The 17,561-nt window shown below is 41.9% G+C and overlaps 3 protein-coding genes and 1 long non-coding RNA gene across 8 annotated transcripts; all 4 read right to left on the bottom strand.

Moving 5' to 3' along the window:
• Positions 1–7,127: 7,127 nt before the first annotated feature.
• Positions 7,128–13,353, bottom strand: LOC108262207 (uncharacterized). 5 transcript variants are annotated; one of them, XR_008394747.1, is made up of 7 exons: positions 12,123–13,353; positions 11,568–11,723; positions 11,264–11,400; positions 10,459–10,772; positions 10,027–10,189; positions 9,805–9,933; positions 7,128–9,604 (listed from the first exon to the last, which is right to left on the bottom strand). It is a non-coding gene; the product is annotated as an uncharacterized LOC108262207 (long non-coding RNA). The 5 variants fall into 5 exon arrangements; XR_008394746.1 differs by having other exon boundaries at positions 12,144–13,353; XR_008394743.1 differs by having other exon boundaries at positions 11,568–13,353.
• A 52-nt stretch (positions 13,354–13,405) lies between these two features.
• LOC128630401 (histone H3) lies at positions 13,406–13,980 on the bottom strand. The gene has a single exon (XM_053678936.1). It carries the CDS (start codon positions 13,960–13,962, stop codon positions 13,552–13,554), a length of 411 nt encoding a protein of 136 aa, XP_053534911.1. The 5' UTR covers positions 13,963–13,980; the 3' UTR covers positions 13,406–13,551.
• Positions 13,981–14,406: 426 nt separating this feature from the next.
• Positions 14,407–15,150, bottom strand: LOC128630405 (histone H2A). Its single transcript, XM_053678940.1, has one exon. It carries the CDS (start codon positions 15,016–15,018, stop codon positions 14,632–14,634), a length of 387 nt encoding a protein of 128 aa, XP_053534915.1. The 5' UTR covers positions 15,019–15,150; the 3' UTR covers positions 14,407–14,631.
• A 427-nt stretch (positions 15,151–15,577) lies between these two features.
• Positions 15,578–16,654, bottom strand: LOC128630471 (histone H1-like). Its single transcript, XM_053678976.1, has one exon. It carries the CDS (start codon positions 16,217–16,219, stop codon positions 15,605–15,607), a length of 615 nt encoding a protein of 204 aa, XP_053534951.1. The 5' UTR covers positions 16,220–16,654; the 3' UTR covers positions 15,578–15,604.
• Positions 16,655–17,561: the final 907 nt, after the last annotated feature.

Genomic DNA, 17,561 nt, shown 5'->3' with positions numbered 1-17,561 from the left:
ATGAGAAAATATCAGTTGTATAAAAAAAAAATGGAAAAGAAATTATATATATATGTAATCTATATATTGTGTTAAAAATGAATTCTGCCACTTTAAAAAAAAAAAAGAATTTTCATGAATCTCATGAAAATGAATCACATGTAAATGAATCACATGAAAATGTATCACTTGAATATGAATCTCATGAAAATGAATCATACGTAAATTAATCACATGTAAATGAACCATATGAAAATGAATAAATAAATTAAAGACTTTAAAAGAAAATCTGTCTAAATGTAAGACGTTTTAGGTGAGGTTAACTATTGGGGGTTGGAGGATCAGTTTAGAGAACATATTATTTGTTTCTGATGGTTAAGTTCAGGGTTAGGGTTGGCCCCTAAGTTTCAACATTGGAAAAAGGAGTTTTTATTGGTTAAAAATTAGGTGATTAGACTTTATTGTTTGGGTAAGCCCCTAGATTTCAAGATAAAAAATGGTTTTAATGGTTGGAATAGAAGTTCTAACTGGGTTTAAGGGTACTGGATCTATGTTCCCCCATCCCTATTGTCCAACTTGTACAGATGAAATTTAATCTGGCCCAAATTTAGGGCCGAACCAGGAAAAAGTTCCATTAATTTTGTCCATGTTCCCTCTCAGATCCTTCTTCCTATTGATTACTCCCCTCCCCCCTGAGAAGAAATGCCTTTCTCTCTATTAATATATACCCCCACACACATTTATATATAATATTATATTATATTTATATTTTTGTGTCACGATATGGAGGTTGAGATGGATGCAAGTGCAGATTTTTCAAGTTTAACAAAGAACTAAACAAAATACAAAAGACACTGACATTGGGGCAAATCACTGTGGCAAAGACTAAACATAAACCAAAGAGAAAAACACAGCACCAGGGACAAAGGTAAAGAAGGACAAACGTGAGACAAAGAGTGCAGTGAAAACTGTGGCTGAATACACAAGTGCTTACCAGGAATGTGATCCAGGTGCAGGTGGTCATGTGACTGTGATGCAGTGGCTGCTGGGAACTGTAGTTCAGATTTCCTTCTCTGATTACATGACATAATGGTGTATGGTGTAATATGTGGTAATGTACGGGTATTACTCTGTGCGTGTGTGTGTGTGTTTATACAGAAGCTGAATGTGTTGGCCACTCTGGTTCAGGGTAACTTACCCAAAATACATCAGAGCATCATCACAGCTCTCATTACTGTAGATGGCCAGCCAGAGACATCGTCACCGAGCTCATCAATGAAAGGGTACAGATGGCTACACATCTTCTCTTCAGAGCGAAGGGAATCATGGGTGTGGTCAGATCTGATTGGTCAGAAGCTGTTAATAAATCTTTTAAAAATAACTGCAGCTCTGACAGCAGTGCATATGCAAATCAGTTTCCAGGTTTATACAGTATGAACACACTCATTATAAACTATCCACGCTATATCGTCAGTGAGAATGCCCAATTCGTATACAGTGAGACCGTATATATATCACATGTCTTTGTGTATGTGTTCACGTAGGTGGACTTGAGCAGTAACTTTGATTGGCAGAGGCAGCTGTGCTAATACTGGGACGTGGATCTGGATAAGTGCGTGGCCAGAATGGCTCTGTATCAGTACGTCTACGGATATGAGTACCCGGGAGCCTGCCTGCGTCTGGTCATCATCCCGCTCACAGTAAAGACGTGTTAACAATACATTAAGAATTCATAATGTAGTGTAGTGCATGTTATTATAATAATATTTATTTAAATACTATGCATAATGCATTACGGAGGCTTTATAACATGCTTCGAATGCGTTTATAGCTCATTATAGGCATGAAAGTGTGAAGTCTTAAAGATACGTTCGTGTGTGACCTTTCCATCAGGAACGCGTTTAATGTAAAAAAAAAATCTTCTTGGAAATGACATGCTTGTGCTTGTTTGTGATGGTTTTTAGGACCGGTGCTATCTGTGTCTGATGGGTAACACCTCGAATAACAGGTGTGTAGAAGGTGTGAGCTTGATCCTTTCACCGTTAGCCAGACAGAGCGTCTTGTTGTTGTCCAACACGGGGGTAATTTTCTCAATCCACAGGCACGTCCACAGGTACGTCACTCACCACCCACTTGTGCGTGTCGGCGGTGTCACTGCCGAGGGACGGTTTGATGGCACTCCACTCCAGTGTGAGAGGGTCGTCTTCACCATACAGCTCGTCCATGCTCACTGACTGTGGGTTGAGCACGTCGGTCTCGATGGGCTTGTAGAAGGGATTCACCTCACAGCCCTCTGTCTCGTGGAGGGTGCGCAGTGCGTCAGCGAGGGCACGGTACGCCGTGGTCTAACCGCCTCTTGTAGGGCCCACCAGCAAGACGCCCTGGTGCACCAGCATGGTCTCGTACAGCTGGATCACCTTGGCGGTCATGCTGGAGACGGGCTGCAGGGAGCGGGCGCATAGAGCTGCCTCGATGTTCGACTGAAGCGCGCCGTAGTCATGCTCGGGGACGCCCACACAGGAAAGAGGTCCGACAGAATACCGCTAAACGCACACAAGAAAGATTGGATTGACTCGATTGACACTAGGTTCAAGATTTTCAGATTATGGATGTTCAGATGTTCCAGGATTCTTTACTTTTCATCTAGTATAACATTACAAGGTGCTAATGTTATATACTTTAAATGCTTTAAAAAAAAAAGAAAAGTTATATAGTATATGATTACAGCTTTTTAGTTGCAAAGAATTTGAAAATGTCAGTTAATTGTATTTCCTAATTTGTCCTGGAATTTCCTCCTAGTGCCTGATTCCAGTGATCCTGTGATAATGACCTTTGATACTCCATATGTAAGCTTTGGCGTTCTTTACTATTTATCAATTTATTTTATTTTAAGTTCTGCGTCGTCCTTGAGTAACTTGGATTAACCCCTGAATGTCTGGCTAGAACGTTCTGGAACTGGGAGCTAATGCTAAATTTAATGTTCTGTTAGAAAAGACAGCTTGATGTGTGGTTTCATTAAATTTATTCAATTTAAATATCTTGTCTTTCTAAGAAAAACTGCTGATTAAGCAATGCACTATACCATATTCATGAGAAAGTAGAATGTTGTATTTGTTATTTGACGTTCGTGTAAATTCAATACGTCGTTTTCAGCTAGTGATTAAAGAATTGGTTCATGAGTCATCTTTGTCAGATATGCTAGTAGCGCTTTCTGATTTTAGTCACTTAAACATTCAAAAGTTATTTGTGTGTGGAACAGTGTTGCATTGCACCCGTGAATACCTGCAACCTGGAATGGAAAATAAGATTTATTTTGTTCCAACAGTTTTTTGTTGTTGTTGTTGTTGTTGCTGTTGCTCCAAAACTGAAAAGTGTTACAATGGAAGCAGAAGTAAGTGTAGCTTCTTAAATTGTGTAGTGCAACGCAGTGTTTTTCAATCTTTTTTGAGCCATGGCACATTTTTTACATTGGAAAAATCTTGTGGCACAGCACCAACCAAAAATGTTACAGAATGACACTCTGTAGCCTAATACAGTATATATAATTAAAATATAGTTTCTCAATTTATTTATACTCACTCAGTGTGAAACCTGGGCCTGTTTAGATGAACACAAAGCCGATATCCTGGCAGGAATTGAAGAAAGGCATCTTTTGTTGAAGCTCTTCTTCAACAGCTTTCAGTCTCTCTCTGTTTTTAGTTTTTATAGCAGTTAGGCTTGAAAAGCTCAGCTCACACACATATGTTGTGGAAAATGGGAGCAATGTCAAAACTTTGTTGGCCGGAATGGGGAATTCCTTGGCAGCAGTCAACCATAAACTGTCCAAAGGAAGTTCAGCAAATCTTAGCTTTAAACCACGATCTTGTTTCAGTTCAGTTAGTTCCTCCTGCTCCTGTAAAGTCATGTCCGTTCCAACAGCAGTCAAGGCATTCAGTGGAGGCTGAAGAGAAATAAAATGACAACTTCTCCTCAAGAGTTTTCAGATGTTTACCTATTACCTCACACAGTGCAGCAGGGTGATCTTGCCGTTCCTCTGTGAGTGGGAACATCTCAAGGTTGGCACTTTGCACATGTTGTTGCCAGAGGTGCACCTTTAAATGGAATCCATTTATTTTATCCATGCTTGTAAGCAGGTTCTCATTTCGGCCTTGCATCCGTGTGTTCGGTTCATTCAGATGATGAAATATATCTGCCAGGTATGCCACCTTTGCACACCACTCATCACTTGCAAACAGATTTGAGTAATCAGACCTCTCATTTGTCAGAAACACTTTAAGTTCCTCCCGCAGCTCATACACACGGGCCAGCAACTTGTCACGTTACAACCATCGGACCTCCGTATGGAGCAATAAGGCTTTATGCTCCGCTCACATTTCCTCACGCAAAGATGCAAATATACCTTTTCAATGGTCGTGTCTTTACAAAGTTCCCTATGTGCACAACATCATCCAACACAGGAACTAGTTCTGCTGGTAAAGTCTTTGCAACGAAGGTGTCACGGTGCAGAAAACAATGTGTAACAATAAGATCTGGGTTGCTTTCCTTCACTCTGCTAACGAAGCCTTAGGTGTGCCCGACCATGGCTGCATCTCATCAGTGCAAACACTTGTGCAATTTTCCCACGTAAGTCCTCCCTGGTCAAGATATTCCGATTTGACCCAAAAAATTTCCTCTCCTGTTGTTTTTTCTGGCAGTGCCTTACAAAATAGGAAGTTTTCTCTAATGTCATCTCATCCACAAAACGCACATTGGCCAAGAGCTGAGAATATCCGTAGACTCTTCAAGTTGCAACGTAAATTTCCTACTGATGCGTATCTTTTCCAAAACATGGCTTTCGATGTCTGTAGACATGTCATCAATACGTCTGGCGATTGTGTTATCTGAGAGCGGGAGTTTAGATATGTCTTTAACCGCGTCAGGGCCGAGCATCTCGATGACAGTGTCTTTGTGGGCAGGTAGTATTAACGTCTCTGCCACAGTGTGGGACTTTTTTCATTTAGCTACAAGTTCAGCAACTAGTTTTGAGGGCTTTGTAATTTACCTTTGTGGTTTTTCTCATTAATGTTGCCTGTTTCGGTGTTTTCACGCAGGCAAACAAGATAGTCCATCGGCTTGTTTTGAAGCGACGGGTGTTTTACTTGGAGATAGCGTTTAAGCTTGCTTGGCACCATGGCGCTATTGGACAGCTTCTCGCCACACACCAAGCATAATGGAGTCGGGGTCCTCTCATCACTGGTGAAAGTAAATCCTAATGAAAGATAACTTTCGCTGTATTGCCTCGAGCTCACCGTCTTTGCTTTCTTTTTACCACCACTCATACTAGGCCCTTCACCTGGGTCACAGTCTTGTCCAGGGCCCAGTTCGGAGTTTGCATTTTTCCTTTTTAAAAACTTCTCCATCACTGCCACCACGACCTGTCGCATGCGTCACTAATTCTCTTGTCTCTAAGAAGGTAGGAGGCAATTACCTGCTGCCACCTAGACGAATATTACATTACTCTGCCAGTCACTATATTACAGCACAGACACTCAACCATGGCTTATTATTTGCAGATAATAATGAATAAATTTTAATAAAAAAGAATTTTAAGACTAAGTGAAATTGGACAATTTCTCACGGCACGTCTGACGATCTCTCACGACACACTAGTGTGCCAGGGCACAGTGGTTGAAAAACACTGCTCTACGGTATGTAGTCTGCATTACATGCGTGTTGAGCAGAGAGGAGATATTATAATATTATACAGTATCTGGAAATATAGTGTGTGACTGCTGCTGAAATAAGGAAGAGACTTAGGATTCTCCTTTTCAAATCTGAAACCAAATTGCTGAACAGCACAATACTTACCTGAACAGCACACTCTGCGAAGTCTTTAGTTATTTAAACTAAGCATTGGTGGTTCAGTGGTAGAATTCGTGCCTGCCATGTGGGAGGCCTGGGTTCAATTCCTGGCCAATGCAGAAGTGAGTTTTGAAAGTTAAGCCTTCACCAAAAGAACATTATAAGCCTTATCATTTCTGCCCAAACTAGACCAACTCCATAGGGAGGGTAACCATGCTCGTGAATTTCCTTCATTTGAACACAATCTGTCTGACTGTGGATTGGTGGAGTCCAAACACTTTAGAGATGTTTTTTTTTTTTTTTGAACTTTTCCAGCCTGATGAGCATCAACAACTCTTTTTCTGAGATCCTCACAAATTTCCTTTTTTCATACCATGATACACTTCCACAAACATGTGTTGTGAAGATCAGACTTTGATAGATCCCCGTTCTTCAAATAAGACAGGGTGCTCACTCACACCTGATTGTCATCCCGTTGATTGAAAACACCTGACCCTAATTTCCCCTTCAGACTAACTGCTCATGCAGACGCCAACAATGTCTGCACCATGCACGCTTCCTTTACAGAATGCGCTTAAGCAAGGTCTTTACGAGAAAAATGGGGTCCAAACCCACATGGGCTGTGCACAGCGGATTGGCAGTTCATCACCTTAACCTCTTGCTGACATAGCTCACGCGTATGAAATTACATCCCGGTGTGTGGAGCAAAAAAGAGGTTTCGGTGCAGGTTCTTTGCCACTGTCGTCTGCACTGCGGAATGCGTTCTGCGTTGACGGACCTCCAGAGACGCCAGAGCCTTACAGCAGCTGTGGCCAAAAAGCATTGAAATACAGTTCACGGTTGCGAAACACGTAGCCACAGTGCTAGCTTTTCACATTTCTCCGCCCTCTCTAGTGCTAGCTCAGGGACCTGTACAAAGCTTCCCATTTGTAGGCCTTGTAGGTGTGAGACAGACTGCAACAAAGCCAGATATTGCTGGAAAGAGGAGGCAAAGTAACAAATTTGCAACAAGGATGGGATTCGCACCCACGCATGCAGAGCACAACAGATTAGTAGTCCATCGCCTTAACCTCTCGGCCACCTCGTCCAAGGCCTGCTACTTTAATGTTCGCTGACTAGATGACTGCTTCTCAAATAGATTTTATTCAAGTCTTGAGGTATGAGCTGTGCTGTCATATAAACTGAAGGGTGACGATGCGGCGAGACAGCCCAAAGGTCTCACAGAACGGGACAATTCCATAGTTGAGCCGTCACAATGCAATCCAATCCTTGGGCGGCTAGGTACCGACTACCTATGGACTGCCCATCTCAGCGAGTTAAATTTCTTTGGAAAATGTAGCTTTTACCCGTGACCCTGAGAAGGATTACGCGGTATAGAAGATGGATGGATGGAAATGTAACTTTTATCCTTACCTGGATATACACAACGACTGTGGAAAAGGGGGGCATGAATTGGGACGTTTGTGAGGCAGCATGCTGTGGCCAAAAAGCGTTGAAATACAGCTCATGGTTGCGAAACACGTAGCCACAGTGCTAGCTTTTCACATTTCTCCATCTCTCTCAAGGATATTCAGCTGGCCTGCCGTATTTGCGGAGAATGCACTTAAACGACAACTCCGTCTAATATACACAAAGGCTCTTTTAAGAGTCACTTCATCGTCTCAGAAAATAGCTAATTTTATTTCTTGGGCTGTTTGAATATTTAGATAAGAGAAGGGGACACACACACATACATATATATATAAATGCTTTATATTTCTATCAACATATAGAAATGTTTATTATTCGTTATTAATGAGTACATCCAGTGCATATGAACACACCAACCTGATACTCAGTACCATAATGTCTGACCCACTTTGTACTTGTAACACTCAAACAGGCTTCTAAATATAATGTCTGACTGAGTTCTTCCCCACCTTGCAAGTTACAGATGGTTTTTGATGTAGGACCAAATTAAAACCTTCTAAAACAATCATTTTCACAGTTAAATGCCAATTGACGTTGATGTTGCTTTACTAATGATTTAATGAGATTCTTTAAATTTTTGCCACATCTTTTGAAAATATGGTGCTTAGCTTCAAATCGCATTCACCACATATGGATAAGAGGGCCATTTTTTTTTATGCATCTCAGATAGTGCATCATCAAGTGGTGCTTGGGAATCGACGTCTTGTCAGGAATCAATTCTTTGAATAGAGTATGGTGATCACAGATCAGATGTTTTAAGTAACATATCATCCCATCAGTTATGGTGTAGGAGAACACTATATTGACAATCTGTATCAAAAGCAGGAGAAAGTTCCAGTGATTGTTATTCCTTTCAATGACCACCAAATATCAGTGGAGTGTTGTGCAGAAGACACCATGACTGTATGGCATTCAAACCCAGGTGTTTGCCCATATCATCCATTTTTAACCCACTTGGTTTGTTTTTACGGTCTGTGTAACCATAATTAAAGCTGTGCACCCTGTTTAACAAGGTACTCAAAAACCAGTTTAAGTTCATACTGTACCACACCCTCTAGCAGATCATGCATGATGTCAACAGCATAGTTATCAGTACAATGGAAATACTCTAATGAATTGAGCGCACATGACTTTTTGACACCATATATTGACCGCAGTTCAGGATTTTCATTTAGTGCCTTACAATGTTCAGTATGAACCTCTTTGGAACGAAAAATTAACCCAGGATGATCTCCAGTAAATATAGATTGAACTTCTTCCTTACTAATTAAACAAAGCCTACAGAAATTAGTTGCACTGTAAGATTCCCAGCAAGCCATTTAAAGCCAAATTATTTCCTGTTACTTGAATTACTGAGCCAAACAATGGTTGTTCAAAACAAGGAAGCTGTATGCCTTCGGTTTCTAAGATTTTCAGGTCATCAATAAGGGGCTTTATTATCACATCAAAACCATATGTCTTAAGATCTTCCGTGTAGAATCAAGCTGCAAGATGTACATTAATCAGTACAGAGTTACACTTGCGTGGAAGATTTTTTAGAGTAAAATAGATTCAACCAAGTTTGTGGATCCCCCTCTTGGAACCTAGAGGGTTAGCAGTTTCAAAATCGTTGTAATAGAATAGAATCAAAAGCGTGCTTTTGCTGTGAGAACAGTGCATGGTTTTGGAAACACGACCCATCATTAATGTCTTTGTAAACTCCAACTTTGTAAACTTGGGCGATCATTTGAACATTCCGCCTCATATTCTCCCTGAGTGGAAAGATCCTGATTAGTATCAAACTCCTGATCCATAGTGTGACTATGTACCTTGCTGAGGTGTTTTCGGAAGCCACTATAAGTACAAAATGATAACAGGCGACCTGGCTCTCCACATTTTAAATGTAACTTTTTGCTAGGATATAAACCATGTTGAAATTTTAAATGTTGACGAAGAACCAAACAAGTTCTGAGGTGTGCTTTACATACAAAACATGTGAACATCTTCAAGGCAGTTAATCTCGCTGCAGCAATCATGCTCAAAGTTCTTTAACACGCAGGCTCTCCATTGCTCTTCCGACATCGATGTTATATATAGTGGTTTGGATAAATGTGTAGAAATCACAAAGAGCTTCATCATATCAGAAACTGAAGACATAGTGAGCTTTGAACAGTTCATCAAAAGCTGCCACTGATGTGTGCGCCTTACATGGGATCGCCTTTTGGTCGATAATAATGTAGAACTTTTGGATATCCTTCTTTCGCTCACCGATGCAGAGGAGAAATGGTTGTCTTGTGTCAGCACTCTCAATGAAGGTAGTCACACTGGCTCCTTCCTGAAGGTCAGCAAAGGGACATAAAATAAATATTAAAATAAAACTCTTTGCATGTTTTTTACATTATCACTAGCACCGTCACATCTTGTTTGCAGGTGGTGTAAGCAAAATGAGATGCAGGTCTCAGAATCCCAAAATAACCTACACCTCAAGAGCTCCTAAAATTAAGATCTGATGTTTAAATATTAACTTTTGCATACCTTAAGGTAGCTCACAAGATGGCTGGTTGCTTGAGCTGAACTGATCTTGGATATTTTTTTTCTGGCCTCTTGAGGTTAGAGGGAGCAGATGCAGCTGCAAAAGGATTGAGGACATATCGCTGTCCCATCCTAAAGATATGACAAAATAATTAAATGATCTCTATTTAATTATTTTTTTTAAAGACTGGAACATTTTTAAAATACAAAACAGTTTATACTGACCATTGTAGTCCTCAGATTCAGGTTCAGTTCCTGACAGCAGCTCGCCCATATTCTTAAGAGTCTTGCAGTCTGCAATGATTTTTGGCTTGAAGAATGTTGACCACTTTGCCAGGAACTTCTGAGACACTTCGTCACCAAACATCATGGAGAAATCGTGGTCGATCTTTAAACAAGGTTTATACAGGTTTAAACATAACGGACATAAATGGATAAAAGGTCAAATACTAAAAATTAAGATCTGCTGTGTTATTTATGCATACATTTGGGATATAAAAGATTAGAACGTTGAATTTCTCAGTTTGGACCGGCCTGTTGTTGTTATGGTGATCACTGAACAACTCCTTTCTCTACTGTACCAGTAAACTCCTTTAATAACTACAGAGAAGGTCATTTCCTTTTCAAAACTACTTCCAAAGCTAAATATTTTCTTACCAATCCAGATACAGCAAGGAAACAAGTGAACAAATCCAGGACAGAAGATGATGCATCCTCACCCACCATCTTCTGTCAATACTGGAAAGTCGCTCATCTTCTCATCAGTGGAATATCGTATTGTAGATATCGCCTCCCTGCACTCCTCACCAAATCGCTGTTGACAAGTTAACAGAGATTCTTGTCTGTTTTTTGGACCATCCTGAAGAACAGTCTTGGAATGACACCGGGAGCCAGCACAGGTGTTATGTTGAACTGTCTTGATCCTCCATGCAATGAAGCCAGTATTACCCTAAAGGATCATAGTAGTGTTCCTGTTTAAGAAAAGACCCAAACAGAGGCATCTCGTTCTTGGCTTCAAGAATGAATTACTCAACACAATAAGTTCACACAATGACTATATAAAATTACAAAAACAAGTGGAAAATACAAAGCTGAGCAACCTATAAACACTCATCTAAAACAAGATCATTTTTAACTTTAAAACTATAAAAGGGAAGAAAATATAAACACACACACTGGTTTGGGTTTTCAGACAGAATACAAGAACTTACATATCCATGTTTGGAGAAAGGATCTTGGAGGTATGGAAAAAGAGTCACAATTCCCAGTGCATAATTCGTCCTCACACTTGACGATGGAATCATCCTTTCAAAATAAATCAATTTACTTTGCAAGTGTGTATGTTTTGCAAGAAGTTAAAGGATAAATTCCCCTTTTATAGCAACACAGAATATCATTCTTTAGCTGCGTCACATGAATCTGTTGTGATGACAAAGGGAGGGAAGTGACCTCCAATTCTTACCCATGTAGCTCTAACATATGCCACACGTAAACAGATGGTGAACGTCCTGGTTGCAGACATGTTAGTGTTTTGGTCTTTTCATACTCCTTGAAGATTTCCTCACCCTTTGGATTGACCCTCAGAACACAATCAACTTTCTGCCAAAACATCTTACATCGTTATGACATGCTCATGGAAATTTAAGAGGATTTTTAATGCCTTTCCTTTATGTCGAGAATACATTTACAAAACACTTCTACAGATAAGTATCAATAATAAACAATTACGTAATTGAGTATTTTAAATGCATTTATTCAAAGCTTACCTGTCTTGCTTCATTCTGCTCCATTAACTGTTGGGTTCCTTCTCTTTCTTCTGGACTCCAGGACAATTGTGGAATCTGATGAATGGGATGAAGCTGGGGATAGTGGAGTCAATACAGAGGAGGATGCTTGATCTGAGACCAGCTGAACATCCAGATCTACAAAATCACAGACAGAACAAAATCAATTTAAATGTACATGTATTTATCAGTAACAAAAGCATTTCAACAAATACTTAAATGGTTACATAAAAAAATCTAAAGTATATTATCTTCATTAAGTACTTTCCATATACGAATAAGATGTACTTAACGTAATGATTAATAGTATAGCAAATGATAATAGTTTGAGGTCCCTCAAAAAGATATTTTAGACTCTGCTCCTAGGTAACTTCATGTGTTCCCTACATGGCCTCGTCTATTTCACTCGAGAATATCCACAAATATGGGAGAAGATTACAAAAATAAAGGTAATGTATACAATAATTATCGTGAACAGGTTTTAAAAAGGGGAGAGAGAGAGTAATGGTAATCATGTAATATTTCTTGGCTAACTACCACAAACTTGGAACAGAATACCGCTTCAGGGAAACTGCCGTTCCTGAGTTTGGACACACGAGGGCAGTCAAGCTCCATCCAGCACAACGCCGCCTGAAACAGAAGGTAGGTTTGGGCTATTTTACACTGACGCAGCTCATCAGCGTTATTACTGTGCATTGTCTAGTTTTCACGTATCAAGGACAATACACGGAGCTTCTGAACTGTTTCACAGCATCATCATTATGATTTATTTTTTAAAGAACGCACCCTCTTCTCTAGACATTGAAATGTTGGTTTTTTTTTTTTTTTAAAGTTTACATTGTCACAAAGCAGCTGTACAGATATCTGGATATATTATTTCAACGTCCATTCTTAAACACGACAGATGAACAAACAAAGAAACTAAGCACATGAAAAGGTTAGATAGACCAATGATTAAACACTACTCCGTTCAAATGAATACAGAGGCCAGCTCAGATACCACAACGTTTAAAAACCTCGACATTCGCGGCGTCATAAAGGGAACAACCGTCAAGCATACCATCAGGAAACTTACAGAACTCTGAACGTGACGTCATAACAGATCTTATGGCTCGCTGCTCGGATTTGACTATATGTCTGTGCGCGCACGCCAGGGAGACTGACCTAGACACGGTATAAGGACAGAACACAACACACATTTAAAACATATCAACATTATATCATGTACATAGCAGTATAGTTATCATAATAAATTACACAAATTAATTGCTAATATTAACATTATTAATGTCTTTCTTAATATTATTAGTCATTTCATTCTCATCACTGCTCCTACATAACTTCATGTGTTCCCTAGGTGGCCTCGTCTATTTCGCTCGAGAATATATATGGTTATTACCATTTTATTCCCTATTTATTCATTTTAACATGAGCTCATGTCTACAATTGTTAAATAACAACAATAATTATCATGGACGGGACAAAAGGGAAGAGAGAGATTAATAATAATAATATCATGCAACAGTTCTTGCCCAGAAATCCGCTTCTAGAAAATCGCCGTTCCCGAGTTTGGCCACACGAGGGCAGTCAAGCTCCATCTAGCGCAACCCACAACGCCGCCTGAAACTGAAGGTAGGTTTGGGCTATTTTACAGACACAGCTCATTACTGTGCATTGTGTTGTTCGGACATAACCACAATTAACGGCTCATCTATATAAACACACATTAATATTCATAGCACTATATTTAATATAAAACCTTGTACATACACACACACACACACATATATATATATATATATATATATACACACACACACACATATATATATATAAATAAAAGTGTCATTTTATCTCTGTACCACGTTCTAATATTGAGACTGCCGAAGAAAGAAAATTTTCCGTTTTCTGAGACGGTGAAGTGGCTCTTAAAAGAGCCTTTGTGTATATTAGACGGAGTTGTGGTTTAAGCGCGTTCTCCGCGAATACGGCGGGCCAGCTGAATATCCTTGGGCATGATGGTCACTCTCTTGGCATGGATAGCGCACAGGTTGGTGTCCTCGAACAGACCGACCAGATATGCCTCGCTCGCTTCCTGCAGGGCCATGACGGCCGAGCTCTGGAAACGCAAGTCGGTCTTGAAGTCCTGAGCGATTTCTCTCACCAGGCGCTGGAAGGGCAGCTTGCGGATGAGCAGCTCAGTAGACTTCTGATAACGACGGATCTCCCTCAGAGCCACGGTGCCAGGCCTGTAACGATGAGGCTTCTTCACGCCGCCGGTAGCCGGCGCACTCTTGCGGGCAGCCTTAGTGGCGAGCTGCTTCCTTGGCGCCTTGCCACCGGTGGACTTACGGGCGGTCTGCTTGGTTCTTGCCATAGCGTCAAACTCTGCACTTCGCGGTTAGAAAAACAGAATAAACTGTGTGCGCGAACGCGGCCTTTTTAAGCCATAACGCCGCCCTGCGCTGATTGGGCGTCTCGAACGCGCTCGTCTGCTATTCGATAGAACGTTTTACGTCACCTGTTGACTATTGGACCGTCTTCTCTGCCACCGTTCGGATCACAAGACGCCCGCCACTATTCTATTGTATTGGCGCGCTCTCTAACACAAATGCTTTGTTCATTAGGAACACACACAACGCCGTCACAAACCATTTTCACTCCTCAGACTTCATTTAACCAGCACGCTATTGTTATGCTATTGTTATGCTATTGTTCTTATAGTCATTACTTAAATATGGTATCAAATCATGACTACAAAATCATCGTCCTTTTTTTTTTTTTTATAAATATGCTGTCTTAAAAGTGCACAATTTCACCCCTCAGATTTCATTTAGACAACACGCTAACTACCACTATTACTACTACTACTTAACGTTATCACATAATTATTAGCAAAGTATAACGCTTCTGTTTTCATTTCAAACGTGCTGACTTTCTAGTGCACACTTTCAGTAGTAAAACGGGTGTAAAATTGCACTTTTTAAGCAAAGATGGTGGCTCTTAAAAGAGCCTTTGGGTACTGACAAAGCAGCAGTGGACGAGTTTACTTAGTCTTGACGGCCTTCTCGGTCTTTTTAGGCAGAAGCACAGCCTGAATGTTGGGCAGCACACCACCTTGAGCGATGGTCACTCCACCGAGCAGTTTGTTCAGCTCCTCGTCGTTACGCACGGCGAGCTGCAAGTGGCGGGGAATGATACGGGTCTTCTTGTTATCACGGGCGGCGTTACCGGCCAACTCCAGGATCTCAGCGGTCAGATACTCCAACACTGCGGCCAGGTAGACCGGAGCGCCAGCACCGACGCGCTCGGCATAGTTGCCTTTACGCAGAAGCCTGTGCACACGTCCCACGGGGAACTGAAGTCCAGCCCTGGATGAACGAGTCTTGGCCTTAGCTCTAGCTTTTCCGCCGGTTTTTCCTCTGCCACTCATCTTGATGCTCAAATCTGTTCTAACAACTCCTAAATAAACGTTACACCCCGAGCTCTCCGTGATATAGACAAAACGGCCACTCTCTTATTCGCTAAGAACGCAATGGCAGATTAGCCAATCAAAAACAGGCCGTCGAATTCCAGCGTCACCCCTCCCACCCCTGTTTGTGCATGTGTGTGTGTGTGAGTGAGAGAGAGAGAGAGCGCGAATGAAAACAGACAGAAGGGAATATTCATACAAAAGCACGAAGTAACAACTATATACTGAACTGATTTATTCTTATCATTAACATTGATTTATTATGTATCAATATGTTATCCTACATATTCTGTGATCGTTTTGGAGATCAGGAATGACGTTTAGGAATCACGATCAGGATTTATTCTACTGTACTAAAATCAGCATCGGCTTGTGGTTATGTGTACATGATATGTAGTAGATATGTGTGTCCATACTATTGTATGTTTCTAACGTGTATTGCTTTGATTACATAAAGCTTGACTGAAAATGTTGCTCTTTAAAGGAAAATATGGGTGGCTCTTAAAAGAGCCGTTAAGGAACAAAAGCATGAAAGAAACAAACGTCTTTACTTCTTTTTGGGTGCTGCCTTCTTCGCCTTTGCCGCTTTAGGCTTTGTGGTCTTGGGCTTGACAGCTTTCGCTTTCTTGGGGCTCTTGGCTGCCTTTTTAGGGGTCGCGGGCTTTTTCGCCTTCTTCGGGCTCTTGGTGGCTTTCTTTGCGGCGGCTGTGGGCTTCTTCGCCTTAGGAGACTTCTTGGCCGCGGCGGCGGGTTTCTTGGCCGCTACCTTCTTGGGCTTCTTAGTAGCGGCGGGCTTTTTGGCGGCGGGCTTTTTCGCTTTGGGCGCGGCTTTCTTCACGGGCTTCTTGGCTTCGGTCTGCTTCTTGTTCAGCTTGAAAGAGCCAGACGCGCCGGTCCCTTTGGTCTGCACCAGAGTGCCTTTAGTCACGAGACCCTTAACAGCGATTTTGACGCGGGAGTTGTTCTTCTCCACATCGTATCCGCCGGCAGCCAGCGCTTTCTTCAGAGCAGCGAGAGACACGCCGCTCCTCTCCTTAGACGAGGAAACGGCTTTGACGATCAGTTCGCCGACGCTAGGGCCGGCTTTTTTTGCTCTCGAAGCTGCTTTCTTCTTGGGCGCTTTGGCCGGCGCGGCGGCGGGAGCGGGTGCGACTTCTGCCATCTCTCTTGGAACTACGTAGAATACACGAGTCGTACGCTGTACGTTAGTGTGTAACACAGGATCCTCCCTCCCCGCGGCCGGGGGCTGGTCTTAAAAACAGATATGAGAGCGTTGTAGACTCAACTCGCGCGCCGCTGAATGAATGCACGGACGCGGCGCGCGCTCAGATGTGTTTTCTCATGGCATTTCTCGGTGAAAATCCCACTCGCAAAACGAGATTCAAAACGTTGAAGCACACGCTGAGCGAGGACGGGCTTTCTCGTTTCTCCCGTGGCCCGGCCTGGCCGACTAGAGAGCAACAGTCTCGCGTAGCGCACATGAAAAGGCGCGGCGCGCGTTGTGCTCAAGCCGGCGGGCTGCGCATTTGGTGCGATGTGGTGTGTAAAAACGGGCGAAAAGCAGGCACGGCCGTCGTACGCGTTCTGGGCCGAGTTAAAGAGGAGCCTTGGGAACGAGCCTGATGTCTTGGCAGCTGTCGAGTGGTGTGTTTAGTATTTGAAGCAGAGCGCGTTGGGGGACGTGTAAAGCACAGCGTGCCCGGCCTCCTCCTGGTTAGCTCGGTCGCTTCCTCCCTGACCCTAACGAGCACAGGCCTCGGCGCTACCCTAGCCCTTCTTTCTTCCACCCCGAGCTCGGCCCTAACGCTAACACCGCGAACCCTGAGCTGTGCTCTAACCCTAACGCCATTAATCCCAACTCTGCTGTCACCCTAATGCCCTTTATCCCAGCTCCGCTATAGCATTGTGTGTGTGTGTGTGTGTGTGTGTGTGTTGTATTCCATGCTGCTAGAACATTCTTTCTGGAAAAGTTCTCAGGAGATTTTTTGATCTGCGTGATGAGATCGGAGCTTTTCAGGAAAGCAAGATTGGTAGTATTCAAGAGCCCATGGATAAGAAATGGTTTTCTGACCTGGCTTTCCCGGTTGATGTCACAGAGCTGCTCAATGTTTTAAATGTTCAGCTCCAGGGAAAAGACCAGATTAACACCCAGCTTTTTTTTTTTATCACGTCAGAGCCTTCAAACAAAAACTACTGCTGCTCAGAAGACATCTCTCAGCAGCTAACATTCACAATTATAATATTCACCATAGTTTTATGTGCAGTTATTGTTATTATTAATACTTATATTTAGTTAGCATTTATATCCAGTGGTGTCAGCTTTGGGTTTTTTTGTTAATCAAGCTGATAAATTTTGTGTCAAAGTTCTCTTAAATTATCATGATTTAATTTCCTTGTTTTGTCAGTTATTTATTCTATTTGCCTCCCTCTTCTTCTTTCACTCCCCGTCTCACACTGTTCCTCTCTCTCTCATCTCGACATCCAGGAAATTTAGCCCATTTTCC

Source organism: Ictalurus punctatus, unplaced genomic scaffold (genome assembly GCF_001660625.3).
Source record: "Ictalurus punctatus breed USDA103 unplaced genomic scaffold, Coco_2.0 Super-Scaffold_100056, whole genome shotgun sequence".
Lineage (NCBI taxonomy): Eukaryota > Metazoa > Chordata > Actinopteri > Siluriformes > Ictaluridae > Ictalurus > Ictalurus punctatus.
The sequence above is the reverse complement of the archived record's forward strand: the minus strand, read 5'-3'. Positions and strand labels throughout refer to the sequence as shown.